The sequence below is a fragment of the Thunnus albacares genome, chromosome 24 (genome assembly GCF_914725855.1).
Source record: "Thunnus albacares chromosome 24, fThuAlb1.1, whole genome shotgun sequence".
NCBI lineage: Eukaryota > Metazoa > Chordata > Actinopteri > Scombriformes > Scombridae > Thunnus > Thunnus albacares.
In genome coordinates, this window is record NC_058129.1 from 9,224,616 (window position 1) to 9,250,977 (window position 26,362).

The window sequence follows — 26,362 nt, forward strand, 5'->3', positions numbered from 1 at the left end:
TTGTATTAAATGTTTATATACTCATTGGCCACTTTATTAGGTAAACCTGTTCAACTGCTCTTTAATACAAAATACTAATCAGCCAAACACATGGCAGCCACTGAATGCATTTAGGCATGTAGACGTGGTCAAGAAAATCTACTGAAGTTCAAACCAAGCATCAGAATGGGGAAGAAAGGCGATTTAAGTGACTTTGACTGTGGCATGGTTGTTAGAAGGGCTGGTTTGAGTATTTCAGAAACTGCTGACCTACTGGTATTGTTACGCAAAACCATCTGTAGCGTTTACAGAGAACGGTCCAAAAAAGGGAAAAATATCCAGTGAGCAGCAGTTCTCTCTTGATGGCAGAGATCAGAGGAGAATGGCCAGACTGGTTCAAGCTGATAGAAACAGTTTCTTAAATGACCACTTCTTACAGCTGAGGTATGCAGAAGAGCGTATCTGGATGCACATGGCGAACCTTGAAGCAGATGGGCTACAGCAGCAGAAGACCACACCTATATCTCAGAGGGAATTAATTATTAATATTTTAAAATATTTTTCCACTTTGATTTGGGGTATTTTATATAGACTATCAGAAAAAATAAGTACATTTAGAAGGTTTATCTCTTCCCCTTAGACGACCACTTGTTATCACATGACTGAAGTTCCACACTTAGATCACGTGATGACACCTGTTCTAATACGTTGAAGGCTGTGTGATATGGTGAAAATTTGGATAAACGCTATTAAGTGGACCTTGGTGTTAAGATTAAGCCTTTTAACACAATTAAATAGCAAAAGGGCCTGAATAATTCATAAACATACTGTATAAGTGATATGAAAGAGTACAAAAGGTGTCAAAAGACATGTTCAAAATTTAAAACTTTTATTTGTGAACCAATGAAATGGACTGCAATCCATCCGTGCCTTCTATCTTAAAGAATACTAACATGAACATTAGGAAAAAACAACAACATCAAAAAAAAACAAAAAAAACAAAAACGGCAAAACGTGACAGCTGGTGCCAGAGCAGGCATCATCACAGAAGCTGGCTTCATTGGAGGGGACAGGCAGGCCGACAACATTCTGCTGTGAAGAAAAACCGAGTCTAACTGAAGCCTTGCAGCTTGAACGTGGGGATGTTTGGGGGTGTGGACATGTCAAGAAGAGTTTTCCCCTCCAATGAAGCGGTCCAGTATAGCAATGCGTGCTGCTGGTTTAGGGTCTTTGAACACAATACAAAAATATGAGCTGGAAGCACAGGATCTTTTTTTTTTTTTTTCACCTGCTATGGCAAACACAACACTAGCAATGGACACTGAAGTTAAACACAAAAGGCAGGCTTTCAGTGTCTTATTTCAAACAAGTGCTTTGACTTTAAAATTCTGACTATTAAAAAAAATAACCTATACCAGCTGTCAAGTAAAGCATAACAAATAATACAATAAACATTTTTCATCATATTGTTAATAAAAAAAAAAAAAAAAAAAAAGGAAAACATCATGTTCACTCATTTCAAAAATGCACCCTAGAACACGTTTTCCACCCCACAAAAGGTGGAGTTGATTTGTTGTCTGAACATAAAGTATGTTAAATGAGATTTTTTTTTTTTAAAGATTTTAGGGGAAGAAATTGGCCTATTCTCCATTTGATTGTGGAGAGATTTGCACAAATCACTGTAGCAGGGTCCCTTCACATTACAAATAACTCATCTCTTTACCAATTCACAAGTTTCTCAGTCCCAAGAACCGATTGCAGGTCTGCAAACTGTCTCCTTAAAGTGAAATTGTAACAGAGGAGACAAGTTCTAAGCAGACTTTGAAGGCTTTTGTAATTAATTTACAGGAAAGCCCTCTTTTAAAAGAGGTCTGTCACCACCAACAACTCATGGCTCCTAGGAACCCAAACGTTTCACAGGACCCCGTCCGAGAACCAGGGTGACCCAGCTTCTTCTGAAAATGGTCTGTATACATCTCCATTCTCATGTTTGCAGCATAGTTTAAATTCATCTTCCTCATTGTTTGGGATTTTTGTTGAATGATTCTAAATATCTGAGCAAGGCCAGGAGCAGGGAAAACCACTAGCTTCAAATGGAAGAATTTAACACCTTTCGACCTAGATCTCACTTCGGAGGTACGTTTTCTCTTGCAATCCTTCCCAACATACAGCTACAAAGCAACTAAGCTCTGACAAGACATAGCCTGCGCAGGAGCACCGCCCAAGGATGTAACAGCAACCCAGTAAAAGCATGACCTTATTATTATTATTTATTTTTTTGTAAGGGAGGGAGGAGGGGGAGCACCCTGAGTGTTTGACTGTCAGTCACCACTTCTAACATTACTGAGGTAGAGATTTGTCCCGGTTTGGGACTGATGTTTTCATAAGCTCCCCAGCCAGAGAGGTGCCAGACATCAGCTTCCACATCCACATCTGTACACATCACACTCTCTCTCGCACACTCACACACACACATAGTTTGACAGACAGACAGAGAAACAGCTTTGACACATTACTGTTCCTCTGTCTGTCTATTTAATACCCTGGATTCCTCTGTGAGCTGGTAGGCAGAGAAAACCATCTATAGTGACTGGGTGTGAAACACGGATGCAACTGGAATACAAGACACACAGCTACACAACTACCAATTAGCTTATCTTCATAACACTTTCAAGCTTGAGGGCGATAGCTCAGTGGCAAAAGCTCATTACATGCTATTCTATTACCTCTGCATGTAAAATACACTTTCCCTTTGTTACCTTTGCTACATTCGATCATCAAAACCTGCCGTGTGACAAGTTGGGTGGCTCTTTTCCCTACAGGGGTCAATTCACTTTCTTCAAAATCTGAAAATATAGCTATTCTTGATATTCAGCCTGAAATATAACTATTAAAATACTGCGGTGTAATTTTTTTTTTTATATAAACCTATTGATTGAATTGATTAAATGGAGTGAAATGACATCGGGTCATCTCTCTAATGACTCACAGATGCTAAGAGTATTAGCATATCTAGTGTGTGATATGTTTTGACATGATGTAACGTAGTGGCGCTTGGACGCTGAAGGAAAATAGCGACCTAATTCATCCCCAAACTACAGTCCTTATTCATAGCCTGGGACTAGACCCAGCCTCAATGTGTATAACAGACAACTAAAAAGAAGGGCGTTATCAATAAAACGAGTCAAACAAAAGCAGAGGAGAACTTAAAAACAAGGAGAGAACAGGTAATCTTAAACTGAAGACATGGAATCATACTGAAGCTTTGCATACAAGTGGTCAAGCACAAACAAACAAAGAAAAAAAAAAAACAACAACAACAACAACAAAAGTAGCTTTCTATGGCCATGTTTGCTCAAAATAAAACAATCCAATTGCTTCCATTTTGGTTTTACAGTTTTTCTTTCCCCCTGCATTTACGGATTACAAATGATCTCTGCAGTACGATGATAACTTGCTTGGTGAGAGTGGCGTGTAGGCAGCTCCATATCAGGGAAATATCCGAAAGTTTCCGAGTGGAGATGTGAAACCGGACTTTGGCAAAGTTTGACAAGATGATTTCTCAAGATTGCCTGGGTTGGGACTTGCGGGGGTGTTGAGGAGGACTCGATGGGATTACGAGGACGGCAGCATCTGTTGTCCATGAAAAGCGAGCAGCCGCTGAGGGGACAGTTCGGGAACAAGACCTCGACGAAGGTCCTGTTCTCACATGGACTCAAACTCGTCGATGCGCTGCTTTGTGTTGCCCTGTCGGATCTGACGCAGCGTTTTGTATTTGTCTCGGCCTGCTTTCACGTTCTCGGCGTGTAGGACATCGTTCTGTGTCTTCTTGGTTTCGTCTCTGGCCTGGGCCAACTCTGAACTTAATGTCTGGGAGACCAAAGAGAAGGAAGGATGAGAGTTTGATGAGGAGGAGGACAAGAAAAAGGGGACGGAGAAAAGGAGCAAAGAGAAGAATAGAAAAAGAAAGGGGAAAAAAGCAGGGTGATCACGGGTCATGGAGGTTGCGGATGAGAAGAGTGAAGAAAAGAAACAGGACACAGGTGCGGAGGAGAAAAGAGGGGAAAATATGCCTCAATCATTTTAAAAGTAAACATCTGATTGACACGAAAGCTTGCACGTACAACAAAGCCACTTATCCGCAGCCTCTGGCTATCTGTGTGTCAAAACGTGTTTAGTGTTCGCCGAGCAAACAAATCCTTGATGAAGTGAAAAGGTTTAACTTATTTTGAACCCTGAAGCAGGGGTCGGCTGTTACATAGATTTGGCCGAGGGCCATTTTTTAAGCAGTCCACTGGCCAACGCAAGCTTACAAGCGCAGTAGAGACACAGGCTTGTATGTGAATTCTTTTCGTTTGAATATATTTTTGTAAATTCAAGATTTATAAAACAGGTTGGTTGATGTTTGATTTCTTCTTGCCATAGCTTCAGTATAAGTCCTGGCATATGCAGCAGCCCAGCTTAGACCTACAGCCCCTTTAATGTATTTAAAGTTATGTTATATATGAGGGGATTGGATATTTTTCAGTTTGATCAATTAATTACCAGTAGTGCTGCTTTGAAGCTAGGCTACAGTCTAAGCCAGCACGTCTACTCCTGTTAAAAGTAGGAGTATAAAGAAGAATGGACAGAGACGTATACCTTATCTTACCCTTATATGCCACCGCCTGACCGGTGTTTCTTCCTTGCAACAAAACTGCTGTTAGAAGATAATATCATCTAGTTGTTATTTGTGTTTGTGAGACGAAAATCTCTTTCGGTTAAGTAAAACTAACAAAATAAAACTTTTAGACGTCATTTCAGCGCCAGGTCGCTCTCCACATGTGGGTATCATTTATTTGATGATGAATTCATTTTATGTTTATTAGACTTTAAATGAACTTTAAGTTGAGAGTGAAAGTTCTTGATCATGTAGTTATCATTTTGTCAAAGAACTTAATATTGTTATGCGTCAAAACTTTTGTTAAAGCCCTTAAACGTAAAACTTTGGCTGGCAGGCTAAATTTGGGCCTCACGCTGGCGTTTTCCCACCCCGCTCTCACCTGCAGTTGTTTCTTGACCCGCTCGTTCTTCTGGGCTTCGGTGACGCGTTCCTCCTCGCTGCGGAGGTCTAGCTGGCTGACTCCCTCGTTGGAGAGCTCGGCACTGGCCTCGGCGTGGTTCTCATCCTGCTCGTCGTGCTCGGCGTTGCCGCCCGGAGGAGCTGGCACCACTGTCATTGCAGTCTTCAGCTCCTCCTTGGTCTTCTCCAGGTCCTCCTGGGCTGACAGAGCCTGCAGGTGGAGGTGGGGAGAGGGAGAGAATAAGACAAGAGGTGCACGCTGGACTCACACCAGACAAGTGAGTAAAAGAAACTAGTAGGCCATCAGTGTAGACCTCACTGAATGTAAACAAATCTGCTGTTAATTACACAGTGACTGCCTGCAAGATATTCCACGCTACAAGGTAGATTCATAATATGGTGTGAAGGCGTGGACTGGGCAATGATCAAAGACACCTTTTCTGTATCTATTAAAAATGCAAAATTACACATTGAAATATAAAAGATTTACATAAGACGGAGAGTTCATTTTTAGATTATAAATATGTCAGCCATTTTGTACCAAAATGTTTCTAATTTAAACAATTTCAACATAAATTCTGTTATAGTTTGATTCAGCCCACATAGTGTAGTGAAGTATTGTTTTAAGTCCCTATCATGGTAGGTGAAGGCACTCATAGAGTTTATGTTATAAACACTTAAAGATGTGAAATAATTAATGATTTCCTATTAAAGTAATTCCTGGGGCACCACTGAAGCTCAGAGGTTAAGATGACAACCATAACAACCCTGGTTTGAGTCCGGATGGGCGCTTCCTGTCATCTCTCTCCTATCTACAATAAAGGCTTAAAATACCTCCAAAAAAAACATTCATAAAAAAGTGACTGCATTTGTTTTGAACCAACTAATTGTGTTTTAAAAAAGGAATGACACACAGATGACAAATATCTGTACTATTTAAGCTTTAAAGAAAACTCAACCATAGCGTGCACTGGTTGGGAAAATTTCCAAGTGTTTTTATGTTAATCTCATTTTTGATCAAAGATCACACAATAAAGCCAGTGTATCTATGTATAGATTGGGGGAGAGGGGTGTTGTACCTTCTGCTGCCATTCTATGGCCTCATCATCTTTCTTTTTCTTGGCGTCTTCCAGGAGAACAATCTTTGCTGTGAATTCAGCCAGTTCAGAAGCCTGAAATAAAATAGAAATCCTGCTGTCACATGTGCATCACAACAAAATACACTTATATACACATTATGCTGGTCTGGAATTGCTCAAACCACCAGACGAACAAAGACACACACCAGCTGTTCCTGGTTCTTCTGTTGGTCTTCAGCCTGTTTTGCCAGCTCAGCCTTGGCCTCCTCAGCTGCTTTCCTTTCTCTCTCCAGCCTATCAGCCTCCTCCCTCGCTCTCAGTCTCTCCTGCTCTAGCTCCATGGCCCGGCGAGTCTGTTCCTCAAGCTCTGTGAGTAGGCAGACACACATGCACGTTACACATGGTTTCTACTTTCATCTTTATACTGGCATTTCATGTACATTCAAATTGAAAACAGAATGATTCACACTGGCACTCCAGTCAGACACTGTTCACCAAGACACATAAAATCAGTCACAAATACACAAAGTATGATTTGTTTATTATGGCTTAACAACACCACCACACTGCCAAATGCCATGTGACATGGTAATAGGAAAAAATGTTGTTTAATAGATAAAAACAAACGGAGGAAGCGTGGTGGCGTCAGTCTTTCTAGTTATACAAGTGTGATAAATATGACTAGCCTTGACTCACAGTGCTAGAGGGATTCTCTAATTTGACAGACAGAAGGAGGAAAGAGGGAGGCAGCAGCAGAGATAAATGAACAGATGGATGGATAAAAAGAAAAATGGGCACCTTTCTGGGCTTTCATCGTCTGTTCTTCAATCTGTTTCAGCCGCTCCATGAGCTCTTCTTTCTCACGCTCTATCCTCTCCTTCTCTTTCTCCGCATGCTCTCGCTTCTTCTTCTCATTCTCCAGCTGGGCCCTGAGAAATTTTGAGATAACATATTTCATATTACATGAGTGTTACAAAAAACAAATCATGTGTCCTTATCCTGACCTGAGCAAAGCTTAGCTGAAGCATTTTTAACTGAATAAAATACTCAGACACTCCTTCTGCCTCCCTGTGTGTAAAGAGGAAAGTCTGCCCTCCAGTGGAAAAGCTCTAGAAGTTACTTTTATTTACCAGAACTTACTTTGTGACAACAATTTCACTTCAATACTCAAGTGGAAGTGTTTGTACATATATTTATGTATTCTCAAAAGCCAGTGAAGTGGGAGGCAATTGCCTTAACACCATTTGCCAGTGGTGAGCATTGATTATCTTTTGATGTTTGAAATTATTGTCAGATTTTAAATTTGATAAATTGGAATTGACAGGCCTCATTTTAGCTTTGTGCACTTGTAAAAAATTATATTTTGAACAGAAAAAAAACATTGCTTAAAAACAATTAAGTCCTATACTTAAAATCTATACATTTTATATGACATGCCATATAAAATGGACATGCCATTTTATATTCCCAAAACTTCTCAGATCTACAATATATATAAATTATTTAAAGTTCAGAAGGCTTTTCCATCACTTTAGTTTCAAAATGTATACGTGAATGCGAGTGTTCTTCTGTGGTACCTCTCCATCTGTTTGTGGTGCTTCTCCTCCCGGGCCTGAGCCTTCATCTGCTGCACCTCGATGGTATCGGGCTTTCTCCTCCTCATGTACAACTCATGGTTACCCATACACAATGCCAAGATTCGCTTGTTGATGCGCAGTCGCGGGGCATAAAACACAAAGTCCTGTATGTGTTAAAAAAAGAGGAAGAGAAAAATGTTGAAACAGGGCACGTTCACTGTCTGCATGAACGCTGACGGTAAAATATTTGTTGACTTTTCTATATTTTTGATGAAATTGACACTCACGGGTGCTTTCTTGTCAATAGGTTTGATGACAAACTTCTTGTCATTGAAAGAGATGTTTCGAATCTCACTCCAGGGGAAGCCAATCTTTGGTGTCAACCTGAAAAAAGGAAAATCAAATTGTGGTTAAGGTTGTACATTTCTAACTCTCGAATTTGCATCCACCTCATGTGAGTACACATAGTATAGGATGCCAGACAGCTGGTGGCAGAATGCTGCATAAAATTCAGCCAGCAGATGGTGCCTGGTATAGACACAGACCACTTTACAGGAAATGATGAGATTGAATAGTCTTTTTCAATTTCCTGTTGTAGATTTTCAGTAAAGCCTCTAAGAGTAGCTAGGTGCAGTAAAGAGAACGGGCTGGATGAAACTCAATATCCAAGCCAAGAATTAAAAGGATGGTGGATATTCTCTGATCAAGGAGGAACAAGGAAAGAAAGGAAAAGGGATTAAGTGATAACGAGGGGGTTGCTGGCTAGGGGGAGAGAGAAAGAAACTATCCCTTGCTTCATTCCCTTGTCACCTGGACAAGAGAGGAAGGATAGCAGCTGTGATGACCTAAGATAACAGACAGGAAGGACAAAGCTGAGAGAACAGAGGAAATGCTACAGGAGTTGTGATTACATCTATCCTTCCGTCCAAAAGAGGAAAATCTCTGACCAGGGAGGACAGGAAAGACTCTCCTACAATGGACAGATACAGTCTTCCTTTCCCACCCCCTCATCTCCCCTTTTCTCCAGTTTTCACTTCTAAAAATATCTTTGCTTTGTCTAAACATATAGCATCTCATCTTGGCTTTGAGTTTCTCACAAAGTGACAGAATAGTAACATTATGATATTCTTATGAAAGCAATAATATCGTAGGATTATGATTTCAAATTACATTTCAAATCTTTACCAAATTGTCATGTTTTTCATTTTCTATACAGATTAATAAGAAAGCTTTGGCTCTGATCTTGTGGTGAAGTGTAAGGTATAACAGACACTGTTGTGATGACATGCGTTGACAAACATCTACCAGCCCTTCTGGTTGTGACACGCTGTGTCCTAAGCCTCCACTTCTCCTCAGGTATGCCCCTGTTAGGTAATCAACTGTAAAACACAGCTCTGAGCCCCTTGCAAGCAAGTGTCTTAAGATATGTTTGTCCTAAAAACAAAATATTTTAAAAGCTGAAGTGGGAACACTTCTCAGCCTTAACAGCATCTCCCAACATTCTTCACTGTCAGGCTAAGAAATGCAATGTTGTATTAGATTAGGTGAATTTTCACTTGTGTATGAATGTGTGTGGGTGTATGCCTTACTTGTCTTCATGTTCGTAGATGTTGAGGCCAAGGGCATCCACGCCCAGCCACAGCTGTGTTCCCTTCTTGTTCTTGATCTCAAAGTAGTTGACTCCGTACATCTCCAAGTCCTGGGCGATTTTAAGATACTCCATCATAGAATCCTCTCTAGGGAGGAGGAAAGATTTTTATCAAAAAGTGTTATATAATATCCACCATTATATAAATAAGACAGAGGATCCAATCTGTGTAAATGTTTGTGTATGTGAAGTGTTTTTATTTTATAAAATAAATGGCCACTGTATCATACAATCAAATCACATATTCCAATAAAGGTATGTCAACACTCTCCTTCCAACTATGGAAATGTTTGGTATTGTTCAGCCCTCTACAATAAAAAACTGCACAGACAAAGGCATACTTCTATGTCCCAATGACAAGTCCAAACACGTACACTTACACATTCAAATCTTGTTTGTCTCACTCAAAAGGAGTTTCAGGTAGATAATGTAATGAGAAAGGTTTGACACATACCTGAGCATTCCTCTGTGTTCTTCATGCCAAGTCTGTATCCTGTCCTCCCACTGCTCCTTGGTCAGCTTGTGCTGCTCCAGAACTCTGTGCACACAAACACAAACACAATGACTTAACTTGAAGGAATGTCAAACGGCACAGAATTGTTTCCTCTGAAGGAAATCATAGAAAATTCCAACAGGGAATGAGACACATTCCAGTTTTCGTCAGACCTTGAGTGCATGTGAAAACTAAAGGGACACCTCCCACAGTAGGTAGCACATGTTCTTCACTGCCAGAACCATACAGCTTGTGACATGTTTTGTGTGTGTGCGTACCTCTGAGGCAGCAGTCTGTCATGGGTAAGGTACCCAGGCTTGTGGACATCTTTGCTGTAGTCTCCATACTTGGCCTGGACAGCATATGATGCCAGTAACACAGCTGTCTCTGGGGGACAGTAGTTCTCATCGTTTAGGATGGCCTCCTTCACCTGGCAGAACAAGGAGAGAAGGAGGCAACAAATGCAACTTATTTCATTTATTCAACGCTTTTTTTTTCAAATACTTAATGATTCACTCAAATATTTTGAGGTGTAGCCTAATCATGCCAAGTGAGAGCTGAATGATGGTATTGATATAGGCATGCTTACTTTGGTTCTTCAGAAAAATATTGACTTAACAAGGACAGTTTCAGCTAACAAGCGATAAAAATGTCATCCTGACAACATTTATCTTGCCAGAAGTGAGATGTTGTCAGTGTGTGCCAGTGCAGTGAGCGGCTGGTTACCTGCAGGAAGAAGAGTCTCTGGGTGATCTCTTGGATTAGCTCCTCTGAGACATCCTCTGGGAAGAACTTGGCTCTGAACTTGAACTGCAGAGGGTTTTCTTTCTTCACATCCTGCTGGGTCACCTGGAGAATAAAATCATCATCATCAGCCATCCTTCCATCTATGAATCAGCAAATTAAAACATAGTGTCACAGCTACAGCTCAGTGAATTGCCCGGAAGGAAAGAAGGGTCACAACAAAGCTTGTGATTTGCACCGTTTCTGAATCATCCTTTTCATTAATTCCTTTTTATCCATATCAAAGCATATTAAGAGACTGGAACAAACAAGCATATTCATCACATAACACTGGACACACTGTAATCTGGTAATTGTCAGTCAGAGCAGACGCTTTGATATCTGGGAACATATGCTCGTGAGCCGGGATGTACATTTGTGCAGAGTCAACGCTCACACACATACAAAATAGTTTCCATTGGAGCCTCACTACTTAGAAAAAACCCTGTCACAGAGGACGCAGACAGTGCTGCACTAGTCCAAAGTGGCTGGAGGGCCTCAACACTGACACATCTGTGTCTGGGTTTCACTGCACTCCAATGCTGGGGGAATTTTCTGTTACATTTTTGCTCTAGCCCCTGCCTCTCTCACCATCTCCCTTTCTCTCACTCTCCATACACACACACACACACACACACACACACACACACACGGAGCATGAGGGGAATTTTCTGTCACGCATATATACACACACACACACACACACACACACAGTAATAGCGGGGGTGTTAAGGCTGGAGGGTGTGTTGGCCTCAGTGAGAGAGGAAGCCTGTTAAAAGAACACATCTGAGGCTCGAGACCACAGCAGAGCTTCTAGGCAAATCACTGACATTGGGTGAAAAACCAACAGATAAAGTGTGAATGGAAGCTAAAGAGGAACACTGACAAAGCATTAAAAAGAGAGGGAGACAGAGAGATGGAAAAAGCAAGAAGACAGTAAAAGAGTGAGCATTTAAGCAGAGGGAGACTGACCTTCTTATTGAGTTTGAGCCAGGTGCTGTAGCCCTTACTGTCCACATACTGTAAGCCGAAGAACCAAACCTCCCGCAGTCCCACTGTCTTCACCACCTGAGAACAAAACAAAATGAATCCTCAGACCTTAGAGGTGATGCAAGCATAATTTAATGTCATTTTATGGTATTTTGCCTTTATTTGACTGCTGACAGTATAGACAGGAAGAAAACAGGTGGCAGGATATAGTGTGATGACATGTGAGGAAGGTTTCTGGCCTGAATTACAGAGGAAACATCGTAAACCATTCAACCACCAAGACGCCTACTTACATAACTTTAACAGACCATAATCACAATAAATGAGATGATCACCACAACTATTGGCAGCTTCTACAAATTACTGCATAATAATGTAAAATGTGTTCCTCAAGTTGGGATACACAGCTGATTACTTTAAAAACTAACAGTTCAGTGCTTCAAACCATTACTGATGTATAGTATGAAAAACCTAAAATGGTTTGCCATGTATACATTATTTGTAAAGATAGTAAACCTTTGATGCACAACCAAAAATGAGGATGAGGATGCTTTAGCTGTTCTTGAGCCCAAATTATCTGATACTATGAGTAGTTACTTTATGCTGACCTGATCAAAGAGCTGTTTTCCTGTGGTGTTCGGCTGGATGGCAAACTCCAACTCTGCATCCATGGTCGTCACACGGACGTTGATCTAAAAAACAAAAACAACAAGAAATTTACCTTGTTTGCTAGATCAGACAAGCAGATATTTTTCATTGAAACATGAAATACAACTTAACCCGTCCCTTCTGATTACAAAACTCTTTTTCTATTATGGAAAAAACAAGCTTTCTTGAATTTCTAAGTAATTGTTATTGTTGTATTATAAGTAACTGTGAACAAAGTTTTAACTTCTTAATAAGCTTTACAACAGCTTGTTAAACCCAGTGAGTGAAATGGCCAAGTATGCCAGAGAATTACAGCCATGATATGATAATATAACAACGGCATTGAGCTCATTATTATTATCACCACTTTTTGTCTAATCTTGACCAAACATCCACTTATCTTCATCAACAAAACTTACACAACACACCGGTAGCCAACTCCCTTCACTCTGCAGTTTTTTTTTTTACTGTGAATAAGCTACAACTTCCTGTATAAATTCGGTCAAAAATGTTAGTAATTGCTAAGTTTTCAGTATGTAAAGTTGCATGAATAAATGTACATAGTCTACAAAAATATCTGGAAGTTTCAGTATTTTAGACAGCTGACAGACAGATGACATGAGATGAGGGAGATGAAGAATGATATGCATCAATGGTATTCGACCAGATGCAAACCGGGGACGCTGCAGTTTACAGTCAGTGCTTCAACCCTTAGGCTTAGGACTTGCAACACATGACAAGCATAGACACAAACTGTTGGCAAAGTCAGAGAGAGAAAGTTACACTTGTAAAACCTAAACCGTACCCAAGCCTGGGGCTAAAATTTAGTTTGAACCCCAGGCTCTATTTCTATCTCTGACCACACGACAGGTTGGTTTGGAGCTATATGGTGAATATTACACATCTCTCATATGAAGTGAGAACAGTGAGTGCTTAATGCTGAGGTTATTCACCTTGTTATCGGTCAAGGAACTATAATCTACATTGCAGGATGTGGCATGCATGTACCAACACAAAATAGTTCAACAGTTTTGATCTATAGACATTTTCTAAGTGCTGCTGTCTAACTCTTCCTCAGTCAATCTTTCAGGAAATTACAGAATTCCTACAGAGGAGAGTGGAAGAATGTCTGCTCAGTATGCGAGGAATGTGTCTACGTCCCTCAATCCTAACCCAACTTTAGTGAAGGAACTGTGCAGACTGCTCTCTCTCTTTCCATCCTACTCTCTCAGCACTCTGCCAGGACGAGTAAGCCCCACTTTTCGTGGTGGTCTACTACTCAAAGTCCCCTGGTGGGATGGAGGAGAGGATAAAACTAAAGTCATTGGCCGTGCCCTGTTAAGCAGCACTGACTGTAGAAACTAGCAGCAGCTGATGGCACAGAAGAGAGCAGGGCTGACCTCTGAGGCATCCCACATCCTCCCACCCACAATGAGTTTGTGTGCTGCCTCAGAGGTGGTTAAACAGCACAAGAAAAGAGACGGCGGGAGATGCATAATACAGAGGAAAGCGAGAAGCGAGAGAGGCAGAGTGCAAAAGCAAAAAGTTTAGCAAGAGTGCATGAGAGAGAGAGAGAGAGAGAGAAAAAAAAGAGCGGGGGAGATAGAGCGCAACAGGAAGCAAGAGAGATGATCTGGGCTGTACTACTTTTGAGATTAAGTTACAGCGAGGTTACGAATCAACCATACAAAAAAAAAAAAAAAAGGGAAAAGACAGAAGAAACTGAGGCGATGAACCATCCTTTTCCTTTCAGCAATTATACCCTCAAGAGTGCTTACTTTGCATTTATTTCCCACCCTTCCCAATATTTCTTCACCGTCTCTCCTGAATTCATCCATCTCTATTTCTCTCAATATCCCTGCAATGAATAATCCATGAAACTTGTGTCTATACAGCACATAACTGGACTCCCTGCACTACATGGAGCACAGACCACAATGTATCTACCTCTGTCTCCCTCTCATTAATTACCCATGAAAAGCTGAAGCACTTTCTCCACACTATAGACATCTCACATGAACACTACTGCACGGCCATACCATCACTGTAACTGTAATGTGCGACCGTCCATTTATATAACATTATTATTCAATTTATTATATCCAAAATGGACTAAACTGTATCCCACATGTTCCCAATTTAACCTGCTTAAGTGATTAAATGACTATGATTGTCAGTTGCTGCATTGAAACATTACATTGAATCTCTCTGGCCATCCATGTCAAAATCAAGACTTAGGAGGAAGGAGGTAGGAATTCTGTCATAAAAAATTCCAGCATATGAAAGCAAAGTTAAAATATCAGCAAAGTTTTTTAAAAACAGGTAAAAAAAAAAAAAAAGATGTTACAATTGAAGCTTGTCTGAAATATAACCAGGATTTCAAAAATGCAATACGTAGTTGCATATAGGCCATATGCAACTATAGGCCATTTCTATATTATGCACATGTTTGTCCATACCTGTAGATAACAATTTTTTCCATTAACATGACATTATTTTCTGTGCAAAGAGGGTTGAATCGAGGGCGACTGGACTTGGTTGTAGATATTTGAAGACATTAACTGACTGGTGGGGAGTCCCAGGTATGTGGGGTCGTTAACATGAATTGATACCACCTGGTTCGTTAGTGCTCCTGGCTGGTGTAACGACAGTCGTTAAGAGTCATTGGAGTCACCTGATGTGAGGCGAAACATCTTCAAGTGTCTACAGTCAAGTCCAGTTTGCCTTGATTCAACCCTCCTTGGATAACCGAGAATCATCACAGACATTGTTTTCTGAGTTTCATTATGTTTTCTCCTCCTAACACTGTATTGTACTGTACTGTATTGCACACTGTAACACCACAGAAAATACATTATTTAATCCTTCTTAGTGATCACTCAGATCTAAACTTATTGCTGAGAGTGTGTGTATGAAGCTTCATTAATAACTCAAGTCCCACTCAGTGGTTATAGGATTTTTAGTGTGATTTCTAGGAGTGGTTCTGATGTGCTTTGATGGAGTGAGTATATCGTTCTAGGCACTCTACACTGATGACACCGGCATCCAATAACATTATCTGCTTATTGCAACACACCCCTGTCTACATCGTTTCAATGAGGATGACAAGGATATGGTTACATGGCAGAACATGAGCTAATGCTAACTATGAAAACCACCTCTTTACTCTGGTTAGTTTTGATTTAAATGATATTTAAAAATACACAAAAACAACAGGTTATGGATTAATATTAATCCAATTATAATCCGTTGACAAAAATAAACAAATGTGAACAAGTAATGAACAAAAATACCCAGAAAATTGGGTTAACAGAGGTGTTAAGCGTTGACACCTTCGCCCTTCTCTTTTGCACTATGTACTTATAGCCTGCACACACAAAATGACATGACTAACTTTATCATTGAAAAAAAAAACATGGCAGGGAGTAGACCGAGACTGTGGTCTTGTGCTCCTCTGTAAAATAAACCTCTAATGAGAGTCACAGCTGCTAAGGGGCAAGCAAAGGCTTTGTGTATTGTAGTGTTATGTACAAGATGGAGATCTGCTACACTTCTTGCAAATATAAGTGTCTGGGATACAGTTGTCTCATGCAACATGTGTTGCATCTCATGTAACATTGTGATTACAGCAATAAACTTGTGCTCTTCTCAGATTTGGAATAGAAGATGGCATCATAAGTAATCCACAAATCTTTGTCCTCAGTGACCCATAGCTTTAGCAGACAGACCTCCACCTTAATCTTGGTGCTTTTTGTGAAAACCAACAAATTCCATTACACAAACACCAGCTACAACAAAACTTAACTACTCAGACAACATCTCAATCTACTCTTGCAAGTGCACAAAAGTAGCCAGACAAAAGCCACATCAGCAAAATAACCTGTTCATGGTTCACTAACGGATGAATTAAGACTTTGTGTTAGTTTTAAGAGCAGCTGCCTCATTGACTTTTGGAGATGGGAGTAGTTATGGAGAATGCTGAGCTGAGGTTTCCAAGTGACCGGCCTTGAATGTCCCTTCGCCTGTGTTTGTGTGGGGCCCGTCTGCCATCAGCAATCAGCTGTGAAGAGCCAACCTTTGTGTGTTTTGTGTGTGTGTGTGTGTGTGTGTGTGTGTGTGTGTGTGTCTCTGCCAAAACATAGCCAACCCAGAGTGTAGAGAGGTGGAATCCTGTGTGGAGCAGACGGTCAGATAATCCTCTCTCCCCTGCAGAGAGGGAGGGGGAGGAGAAGAGGGACAACAACATGCCGAGCCACTGACACAGCTAATCACACACTCCGACAACTGAGAAATCTCAAAGGAGAGACTTTTGCGAGGCTGTCCTTATACGACACTGTCTGTCTGATGACACTAGACACTCTGACTGGGCAACATGACAGTTTTTAAAAAGGACCAGTTTACTCTATTTCAAAACTAACAAGTTAGGGTGAAGCCAGTAGTATAGTCCACACAAAACCCCATTTGGCGCCAGACTTTAACAAGCAAAAACCTGCCACTCATTGCAACTTCATTGGCCTTTTTCCGTCGGCACTTCTGGCTGCACCGAGTCATACTGTGCTGCATTGATTTGCATTTCCATTACCAGTTTAAACATGCCAAGTCACGCCCAAGATGAGCCATCTCCGACGTCCGGTCAAACCACGCCCGACCTGCCTCCAAGCAGGTTGCGGTAACCTCTAATGGGCTTCATCATCTTACAGGGATGAGCCAGCTAACTTCTGGTTTAGCCCTCCACTAAATTGAATGGGGATAAAATTGTTCAATCCTGCAGCTCTTCTAGACTTTCCAAATGTTATCGGACCAACTGGACCAAATTCTGATAGTCAGACAAGTCATTTCACGGGGGTTGTGACACTCACTTCCTGGGGGCTTGAGTAAACAGCGCTACAACTCAAGACAAGCACGTCATTAGCCGACACACCTTCAAGTAGATAGCACTGTTGTAATGGAGATGCAAATCCCTGCTGCTGAGTCAAGCCAAGCCAAGCCAAGCCAAGCCAGCACATGTGTATGGAAAAGACAAGTCACAGCCAACAGTGAAATGAGGATAGTGAACGATGCTGTGCTCAAGTTAGTTTAATTGCACTCTGAGTTTATTTCTTTTATTTTGTTCATTGTATTCCACCTTCCTTTCCCCATTTCCTAGATGAATGAGACTTAGAAAGCGATGATGGTTCCAATCTTATAGATAACCCAACAATTTGCAGGCTTCCCCTCATTCATGTACAGTATCACTAAACAGACCTCAAGATGAACTACAGCCCTGACGTGACAAGCAAGTGAAGAAGAGCAGCCTACAAAGATGGCAGGCTAACAAGTATTTCAATAAGTGTCCAAGTTGTGTCAAATCCAGTAGCTGTATCATTTACATTTCCTGTTTTTTTCTTTTCATGTGCCCTTTTGGGATGTTTCTAAATCCTCCTCTCCATTTCAATTGCAAAGACGAGTTCTCACTCAGACAGGCCCCTTGTTAAATGTGCAGCTGTTTAGTTACAGTAAGCTGTTTAGAAGAGCTTTGCTGAGGGAGCCCTTAAGAGACACACACACACACACACTTCAATCAGTAGAGCTGCTAATCTAGCCTGCTGGGCTCCGAGCAGCTGTCTGTCCCCCTGATTAACCCCCCCTGCAGGGTGAGGCAGGCCTCTGAGGGAAGGAGGAATGGAAGGAATAGTGAGAGCGGAGGAGGAATCACTGCTACCTACAAAACACAAACATTCATCCTTTGGGGGGAGGGAAGGTGAATGGTGCGTGAGAAGCATCCCTTTCACGAGAGGAAAACAAATCCACTAACTCGGGTCCAGTCAACAGTGGTGCAGACAGGATCTGAAAAGTTTCCAGCGATTTTACAAGATACACTAGAGGGATAATAAAGAGGGATATTTAAGAGGAAGAAGGAGGGCCTTACTCTACTTGATTACAATACTTTGTATTGTAAATGAGGTGAAGGGTCAAACAAAATTGGCAAACAGAGTTTAAATGCTGCCCAGGAATATCGCAACCCTTCCCTTTCCGTAACCTTTCAATGTTTTTTACCTCTTAAAATTCCTACTGAGCAGCATCCCCTGATCACCACAACAAATTCAGACATCAATCTATTCTCTCTCATTTTCCTATTATTCCCCAACTTCATGCTCATCTTTCCTGACAGTCCCTCTTTCGTCTGGTGATATTCCTCCACCTTCACCCTGCCTCACTACTTCCACAGAGACAGGATGTTGACATAGACTTGGCCCCCGATGTACACAGCGGGGCCCCTCTCCAGCAAACAGGAAAACAGCCGCAAGCTAGGAAGCTGGTGAGGGCCCTCTTCCTGTGGGGTGCTGTCACCTCATAATTCCCCTGCCCCTCAGCCAACAGAGTGCACCAAACAGAAGGGGTTGGGTCAAGTGGGTGTGGGATATGATGTTAAAAGACATGAGCATCAGCACATTACTCTGTATTACCAAAACTGCATGACGATGATGATGTCCTGAGACTAAGCATTTTATTGTTTTAGCTTTATCCACACTGATGATGTTCATGCCGTCAATTAATCACTCTCGGAAAATTCCATCGATCGAGCAGATATTAACCAATTAACCACTAATAGCATCCAGAGAGCCATGCTTCTGTGGGAAAATAGAAATGTTGCAGCTATGTTGCTACTCTTCAGAGAAAAAAAAACAGACAGCTTTACCCATATTTGAACCTTGCTGGGTGACTTTTTAAAAAGAGCAAATGGAGAAGGAGTCAATTTCTCAGAGGCCATCCATGGTGATGTTTCAATTTGCTTGTTTTGTCTGACTTATCAGTCTAAAATGTTAAGATATTCAATTAACTGTCACATATCATAAGGAAAAACAGCAAATCATCACATTTAAGAAGCTGGAACTATCATATGTTTGGCATTTTTGATTCATCTCAAGTGAATAGGTTTTATTTTTGTTTTTTGATTATCATCATGTAACCTGACTGCAAAAGCCTTACCATGAAAAAGAACCAGAACCATGTGTTTAAAAGAAATTTTGAAAACTATGAAGTTGTGATTGTTAGTGTAAAAGCGCCACCTGCACAATTCAGTACCGTCCCTGTTAGCCCCACAAAAGTTTTTGTTACTCAGCCTTGCTATTGTTTTTGTAAGATGGTTAGAGATGAGTGCTGACTGAGACATAAAAGGCCTTTCCCAAAAGTTTTGGGTTCTGGCATCACTCACAGAGAAGGTCATTTCAGATGGGCCCTGCTCTTGCTTCCTCTGTTTATTATGTCAGTGCCTCCCTGCGACAATCTGTACTTTCTCTGTCAGTTATTGTCTGTGACAGAGATGTCGCTCTCAGCAGAGCATCCAGCCCTCCACTGTCCTGTTTTTGGGATGGTGCCCTGGTGAGTCAGGGGACAAGAGGGGGAAGTGGAGGATGACATCAGTGCCTGGCTGTTCCTCTTCTGTAGCTTCCCAAACCCGCCCACCCACAGACACACACACAAACACCCCCGCATAAAGAGCCGGACAGGAGATGTGCTTCATTTATGGTGAGGCCTAAGGATTGTTGTTAACAGTTCCTAGGAAAGTTTCTGATGCGAGCTTTAACCATTTGACCTTTAAATCTTTCCATGAGAGAAACACTAATCAAAGTGAAACCTTATTGTGCAAAATGCAATATCATCAGATTTATGCTTGACTTCTACCCAAGTTTATGAAGAAAAAGCAGCATGATAACAGTGGGAATCAGACAGCCATGAAGAGACCGCATCAAATTGGTTTTGTTTTGGCGTTGTTCACATCCCAGGACTCTGGCATTCTCTCTCCACCCTTTAAGCAACAATGGCAGCAGTGTTGCAGTTGCAAGGCCTGTGGGCCAGGCAGTTCACTTCACACTCTGGCTGTTGTTTACTTGGAAGAGGCCTATGAGGAGTGGGAGCAGCCATGGGGATGAATCTGCCACTTCTCCGAAAACTCAAACGTAGCTTTCGGCAGCAGTGTATGCTAACTATTATGACAACTAGCGAGCAGTACTGTAGAGTCAGCTTATACAAGCAGACTAGGCAGGAACAAACACGCAATTTTTCGTGTTTCTGATCCATATCATATATCCTGAGCAACATGGCCTACTGCTTAATACCTTGTGAAACAACAACTCCACTTTTTTTCTATCAAACACTGAATCAATTAACATGAAAAGTGCCACACTCAAGTGTTTTTTTCCTGACTTTTTCCCTCTTAGCACTGCATCTCTGGACAACTCAGTATGATGAAAGCAGTAGACGTTTGTATGCCGACTCTCATCAAGCTTCTTTCAGCCTCTTACCGGTTTCGGCATCTTTGCTTCCTCTCCTCCTCACACCCGTCAGCTGAGAGGAAAAATCCGTCACAGGACGGCAACAACACCTGTATCACAGGACCTGAAAGACAAAGAGACAAGTAAAGTTAAAATAGAGTACTCCAAGACCTGAAAGGATGTTTACCAAAAAAGAAAAGAAAAAAAAAAAAAGCCCCATTCCTGATTCTGTTAATGACTACGAGGCACAAAAAAACCACAGGCACAGAGAAGTGGTTCTGCATTCAATCCCAACATGCACTATCCCTTTGCTCAAGTGGACATAAGGCAACTATTGCAGGGGTATATTGGGGAAACTACTTTAAAAACATAATTATTGTGGGCAAAAAACTGCAAGACATTCAAGGTACTGTGTGATTTAGAGCTGCAATGATTAGTCGATAAATCAATTAGTTGTCAACTATTAAATTAGTTGCACTTTTTATGAAAAGATTCCAGCTCAAATGTAAACATTTCCTAGTTTCTTTAGTCCTCTATGACAGAAACTGAGTATCTTTGGGTTGTGGGCTGTTGGTTGAAACAAGACAAGACATTTGAGGATGTCACCTTGGGGTTTGGGAAACGGCAATTGACATTTTTCATCATTTTATCGATCAAACAACTAATTGATTAATTAAGAAAATAATCGACAGCCCTAGTGTGGCAGTAATTTGTAAAATTACCATCAGTTATACTAACAAAATGATATTAACTTTTTTCTACCTTGGAGTGCTTTTATTGGTGAAGCCCCCGCTCTGTTGTCTGCTAAATACATGTCACACAGTACTATGTACAGTCTAGTTGAAATACAAGCCTGACAGTTTGGTAATGATGACCTGTGTTGGACTGAAATATGATACTGAAATGAACAAGGGAAACCAAGAGTTTTTGTTGTGTGAACTTGTCACATCAATCAGATGTGGGCTCTATTGAATATATACTGAGTGTATTGTGCTCTGCTATGGATGATACATATTTTAAATAAAGCTTTAAATGCAATAGATAACAATGTATTTCATTGTATTTAAGCACTAACAGATAACAAATGCAATAACAAACCAAAACCTGCTTGAACTGAGAGGTTGCTAGTACTGTCCTTGTACCTTGTTTGAGGACAGTTTTGCAGAGGGGATGCTTGCTGTCACAAGGTTTAGTAGTAACCAGTATTAATCCTGTATGTGTTGGTACCATTACCAGACATTCTCAAAGCATTTTTGATAGGATATATAGCATTTCTGAATTCATGTTATTGCTGTGATATTGACGTGGCATCCAGAGCTTGTTTTATTCAATCCTAAAGTTGGCAACTACACTAATTTCATTTTGCCAAGAAGTCCCATTGAGATCAAAAATATCTTTTACAAGAGAGACCTGGCCAAGGTAGCAGCCAAACAAAAACACAACATATTAAAATGCAACATATACTACATCATATACAAAAATTTCTAAAGAAAAACAACGACATGCCTCCATCATCACATTCTTTATGATACCCTTCAATTCATCCATGGATATGAAAAAAAAAACTAATTTTATTTAGTTTCTAATGTGCTACTGTATTTTATACTGAATGCCAAAGCAAGCCTCTGTTCTTGTTTGGTTTAACAACACTAAATATTTTTTAAGTACAGGATCCAAAACTAAACCATGAATGGGCCCTGCTCCATTTTGGAAACTGAAGAACGAACAATGATAATCATCACGCAGAGTACAAGTGAGTATTATCTCAAAAAGTCAATGATGGTGTTTTGGAAACGTTTGGTAAAGTTCAAGGAAAATGTGCAAGGAAGCCCACGGGGCATTTGAGCTCCAGATGAAGACATGCCCACTTGTAGCTTGTAAGCAATTAGCCTCTTTGCCGCCGAGAGTTGTTTTCCACTGTACTGTAATTTAACCACATTTTTTATCAAATGGCAGACAACCGCCAATCACACTTTGGTCAAGACGACCGCTACAATGGCACGACACGACGAAAATATTAAAACACAACGTTTAATATGTCAGAAAAGGGGAATTTTTCTGAGTTTCGCTCGGTAACACCGTTATGTTAGCCTGCTGTAAATTAGCTAAGTTACGATTCTTCAATCCAAGAATAACCGTTATTCTTCATGACGTCAAAAAGGTAACGTTAACGGTTATGTATGCGTGCGAAGTTTTGCAGCAGCACAAATGTTTGCCATCATAAATTCACCACGTTTGACACAAAAAAGACGAAATATCAGGAGAAATTGTGACTTAAAACCGAGCAGGGCTAATTAATGCTCATTTACAGACCACAAGTCGGCATTTCGACCGTGTTGTAAAATCTGAATTGAACACGAGGACATCCGCTATTGCATCAAACTTGAAGATCTTTTAGGGAGAGGCAACTCACCGGGGAGGGGGGGACGAAGTATGTCTTTTAGGTTGATAACAAAAGCCTGGGGTCTTCAGATGTGACAAAATATCCGCGCTGAGAAATCCTCTGGTCCTTATTTCTTCGTGCCTTTTGCCCGAAACAAATTCCCACAGACATAGACAAACCCCGCTGAAGTCCAAACAACCGTAAGGCGATTTGGGGTGCAAGTGTCGAGCCAGCCGGAACAAAGCACAACAGCTTCCGGTCTCCGCTTTAAATGTAAAAGCCTGCGGGAAGCATGAGGATAAATAAACACAGTCAGGCCTGGAATTCAATTATTTTAGTATCACAACCACAACAACAAACTGTAGTCCAATGATATATAAAAAAGTGCAGCTGTTGCCCTATTTTTTTAACTTTACTACATACTTTTTTGGCATCTGATTTCCTGACTCCATCTGCAAAAAGGCCAATCAGAGACTGTTTTTCTTGACAAAGTTGAGGAGTTTTGACCTTGACTCTCATTGTTGGCTCTTTAAAATGTTTTACTCATTTTTTTTATTGGATCAATTTCAACTTTTGCAATGATTTTTTGGTATGACAATCTCAGCATGTTTAACAAAAACAGATTGGAAAGATTGTTAAACTTTGCCAAAACACCATTGGCACCAACTTGGATGATCTTGGCTATCGAGGTAGAGCTGTTCAGAGGGCAAAGGCCATCCTGGCGGACCCTCAGCACCCTCCTCATGCAGAGTTTCAACTCATGCCATCAGGCAGGAGGTACGCTTACCCTAGAAGGGCCAAATCAAACAGATATGTGAGATCATTTGTTCCCTCAGCTGTTGGGCTCTTAAACAAGCTGTAGGCCTAGTTGCTATTGTTAACAGACTTTAACAAAGGACTGATGGACTTTTAGTACTTTTATAGCTCACTGCAACTTTATTATGATGACATCTACTCTATGTTTATTATATGTATTTATGCCTTTTATTGTTTTATGATGTATATTGGTTATGTTGATGACTGTTTGCACACCTAATTGCCCCAAGGGGACAATAAAGTCTATTCAATCCAATCCATCCATTATGTAATAGTGTTGCAGCCATAAACTACCATACTTACCACTAGAAAATGACAGCAGACTGCAATGGCGCTATAATTGACTTCTTATCAATACTTATCAACCAGCTAAAAGCTTTTAATTAAGTTACATGCTTTTTGTTCTGAAAACAGATATGTGCATCTTTTATATTACTTTGAAGGAAAGAAATGATAGTTTCCTGTCATGTGTGCAGTTTCTACTGCAAACTTGATGCAGCTAATTGTGGAGATGTACAATATGGCTGTCATTAGGCGAGGAGTGGATGCAAGGCATGTATGCGGCATGCCTAGTGCCATGAGGTGTATGGGGGGTGATTTATACCAGTGCAGTGGCCCAGAAGTGACTGTAAATGACACATGTACCAAGACACTGACTATTGTACTGGAAATGTTGTTCATTATGCGTAGGACCATGTACTTATAGTCCAGTGGAAGGATTTTTCACTTCTAGCAGATCAGATCTGTGTTTGGATTGATCCATCAGAGCCAGCCTGCATTATCTGACCAGCAGTGTTGAAGAATCTGCTCTGTCAGCCACTTCAAGTATATCATCTCAAATGCATGTGCATGGGGCCTCCTAGTGGTGTTGTTAATGTCTTCTTTGTCCCCCATTTTTCATGCCACTCTCCACTAAATTATCTAGTAAAGGGTAAGTAATGGCAAAAAGTAATGTAAAAGAAATCAGTGTGTATTTTGGGTTAAATTATATCCAAAATATGTAACTATTCATTATTCAATCATATTACACAGTTGCACTTGGCATCCTGTTCCAGTTTCTTCACAGTGGTTTAATGAAGCTTTAAACAAGTGTTTTTCAGCAACAGACCCTTTTCATGAAGGACTTGTCAAAGCAGAAGAAGCACAGGTGGAATTAATAACATTAACGAGGGCTGCGTCACTGACATCACTTACTGGGACAATTACTGGAATGGAGCCATCGTTAGTGTTAGTATTTCCATCTGTGCTTTTCCTGCTTTGACAAGTCAAAATGTCTGCTGGGAAAAGAGTCCATGATGTCATGTTAGATACATTTAAGAAAGATATAAAGTAAATATTCAACACAAAATGAATTTAATGTAGACCTTTTTTATTTACCACTTATGTACTTTGTTGTAGAAAGTAGTCTTGGCTAATAGATGTCCAGTTTAACAATTAAGTATTGTTTCAGTGCTCTTCTAACTTATCTGAACAATCTAGCTTTATATCTGTGTGAATATGTTTTTTTTCATTAAGACCCACAGACTAGTGTTTGAACTTTTTGAGAATTGGTCAGGGTTTGCATTATTTGTCATGAAAGCAGATAATAATCTACAAGTTTTCTGATAGAGATCAAACTGTTCTGAAACAATTATATCTACATTTGAATCATTATTGTAAATAATGAATAGCTCAAAGCCCTGATGCTGCCTACAACAACAGAAATAAATCTATATACAAATTTACAATGTAGTGGTGGTTGACTATTAGTGTATCATCACTTAACTCTATATGTAGATGCACACTGACATGTAGGGAGCATCAGGCAGAACATTTAGGCATGCATTTTAAGATGATTACTTCAGCAATCAATGGATACATCATCTGATTGGCTTTCATCTGTCTTGCAAGCTTTCAAATTCTAAAACTAGAGTTTAGAGATACATTTATCACCCACCACCCAAACAGTGCTGTTTTATTAATTCATCATTAAAAATAAACCATATAACCATTTGTAATGAAAAGTTCGTCTGGCATAAACTAGGTTTGTTTCACACGTTATCTTCTGCACTTAGTTTTTCTACCACCAGATGTCACAATGTCCCTCCTGTTGGTGTCCTAGAGGAATTATTCAGAGTTCTTCATCCAGCTGCTTAAAGATACTGCAGATTCCTCTCTCTGATTGAGCTGTTACCTTGTGAGCAGGTAAAAGGGGTCTGAATAGACTTACAGTGAGCTTCAGGTGGAAATAACTGAATGAATACAATCAGAAATGACAAAGAAAATAATACATTTGGGGGTCTATTTGTGGTCCAAGGATCAACTTGTCAAAAGTTACAGACACCTTGGGGGTGTTCAAGATTTGAAAGATTCTGCATAAACGCACTTTCAGTTTAATTTCTTGGGCCACTGAAAGGTGCAATATGGTAATTTGTTCTACAGACAGATCTAAACTCTCGGAAGAATGATCTGGTTGAAATTGAGCAATATATTGACTTAAATGTTGTAAAATTTGACACAAATCACATATGATTGTCATGGGTATCGTTTCTCTGACATCAATTCCTCATTCCTCTCTGTACGTTCTTCCTCTTCATCCACTGTCCACTCTCGTCCATTCTCAAGTGTCCTACTTTTCTGTCCTTGCTCATTTCCTCCTCCTCCCTTTCT

General features: G+C 40.5%; 1 protein-coding gene across 1 annotated transcript; it reads right to left on the reverse strand.

Moving 5' to 3' along the window:
* Positions 1 to 851: 851 nt before the first annotated feature.
* Positions 852 to 23,142, reverse strand: LOC122976199 (radixin-like). The gene is made up of 15 exons (XM_044344526.1): positions 22,928 to 23,142; positions 20,545 to 20,638; positions 12,220 to 12,303; positions 11,594 to 11,689; positions 10,565 to 10,687; positions 10,117 to 10,268; positions 9,800 to 9,883; positions 9,287 to 9,433; positions 7,985 to 8,081; positions 7,698 to 7,861; positions 6,919 to 7,049; positions 6,327 to 6,487; positions 6,121 to 6,213; positions 5,022 to 5,252; positions 852 to 3,849 (listed from the first exon to the last, which is right to left on the reverse strand). The coding sequence occupies exons 2-15, from the start codon at positions 20,554 to 20,556 to the stop codon at positions 3,685 to 3,687; spliced, it is 1,740 nt and encodes a 579-aa protein (XP_044200461.1). The 5' UTR covers positions 20,557 to 20,638; positions 22,928 to 23,142; the 3' UTR covers positions 852 to 3,684.
* Positions 23,143 to 26,362: the final 3,220 nt, after the last annotated feature.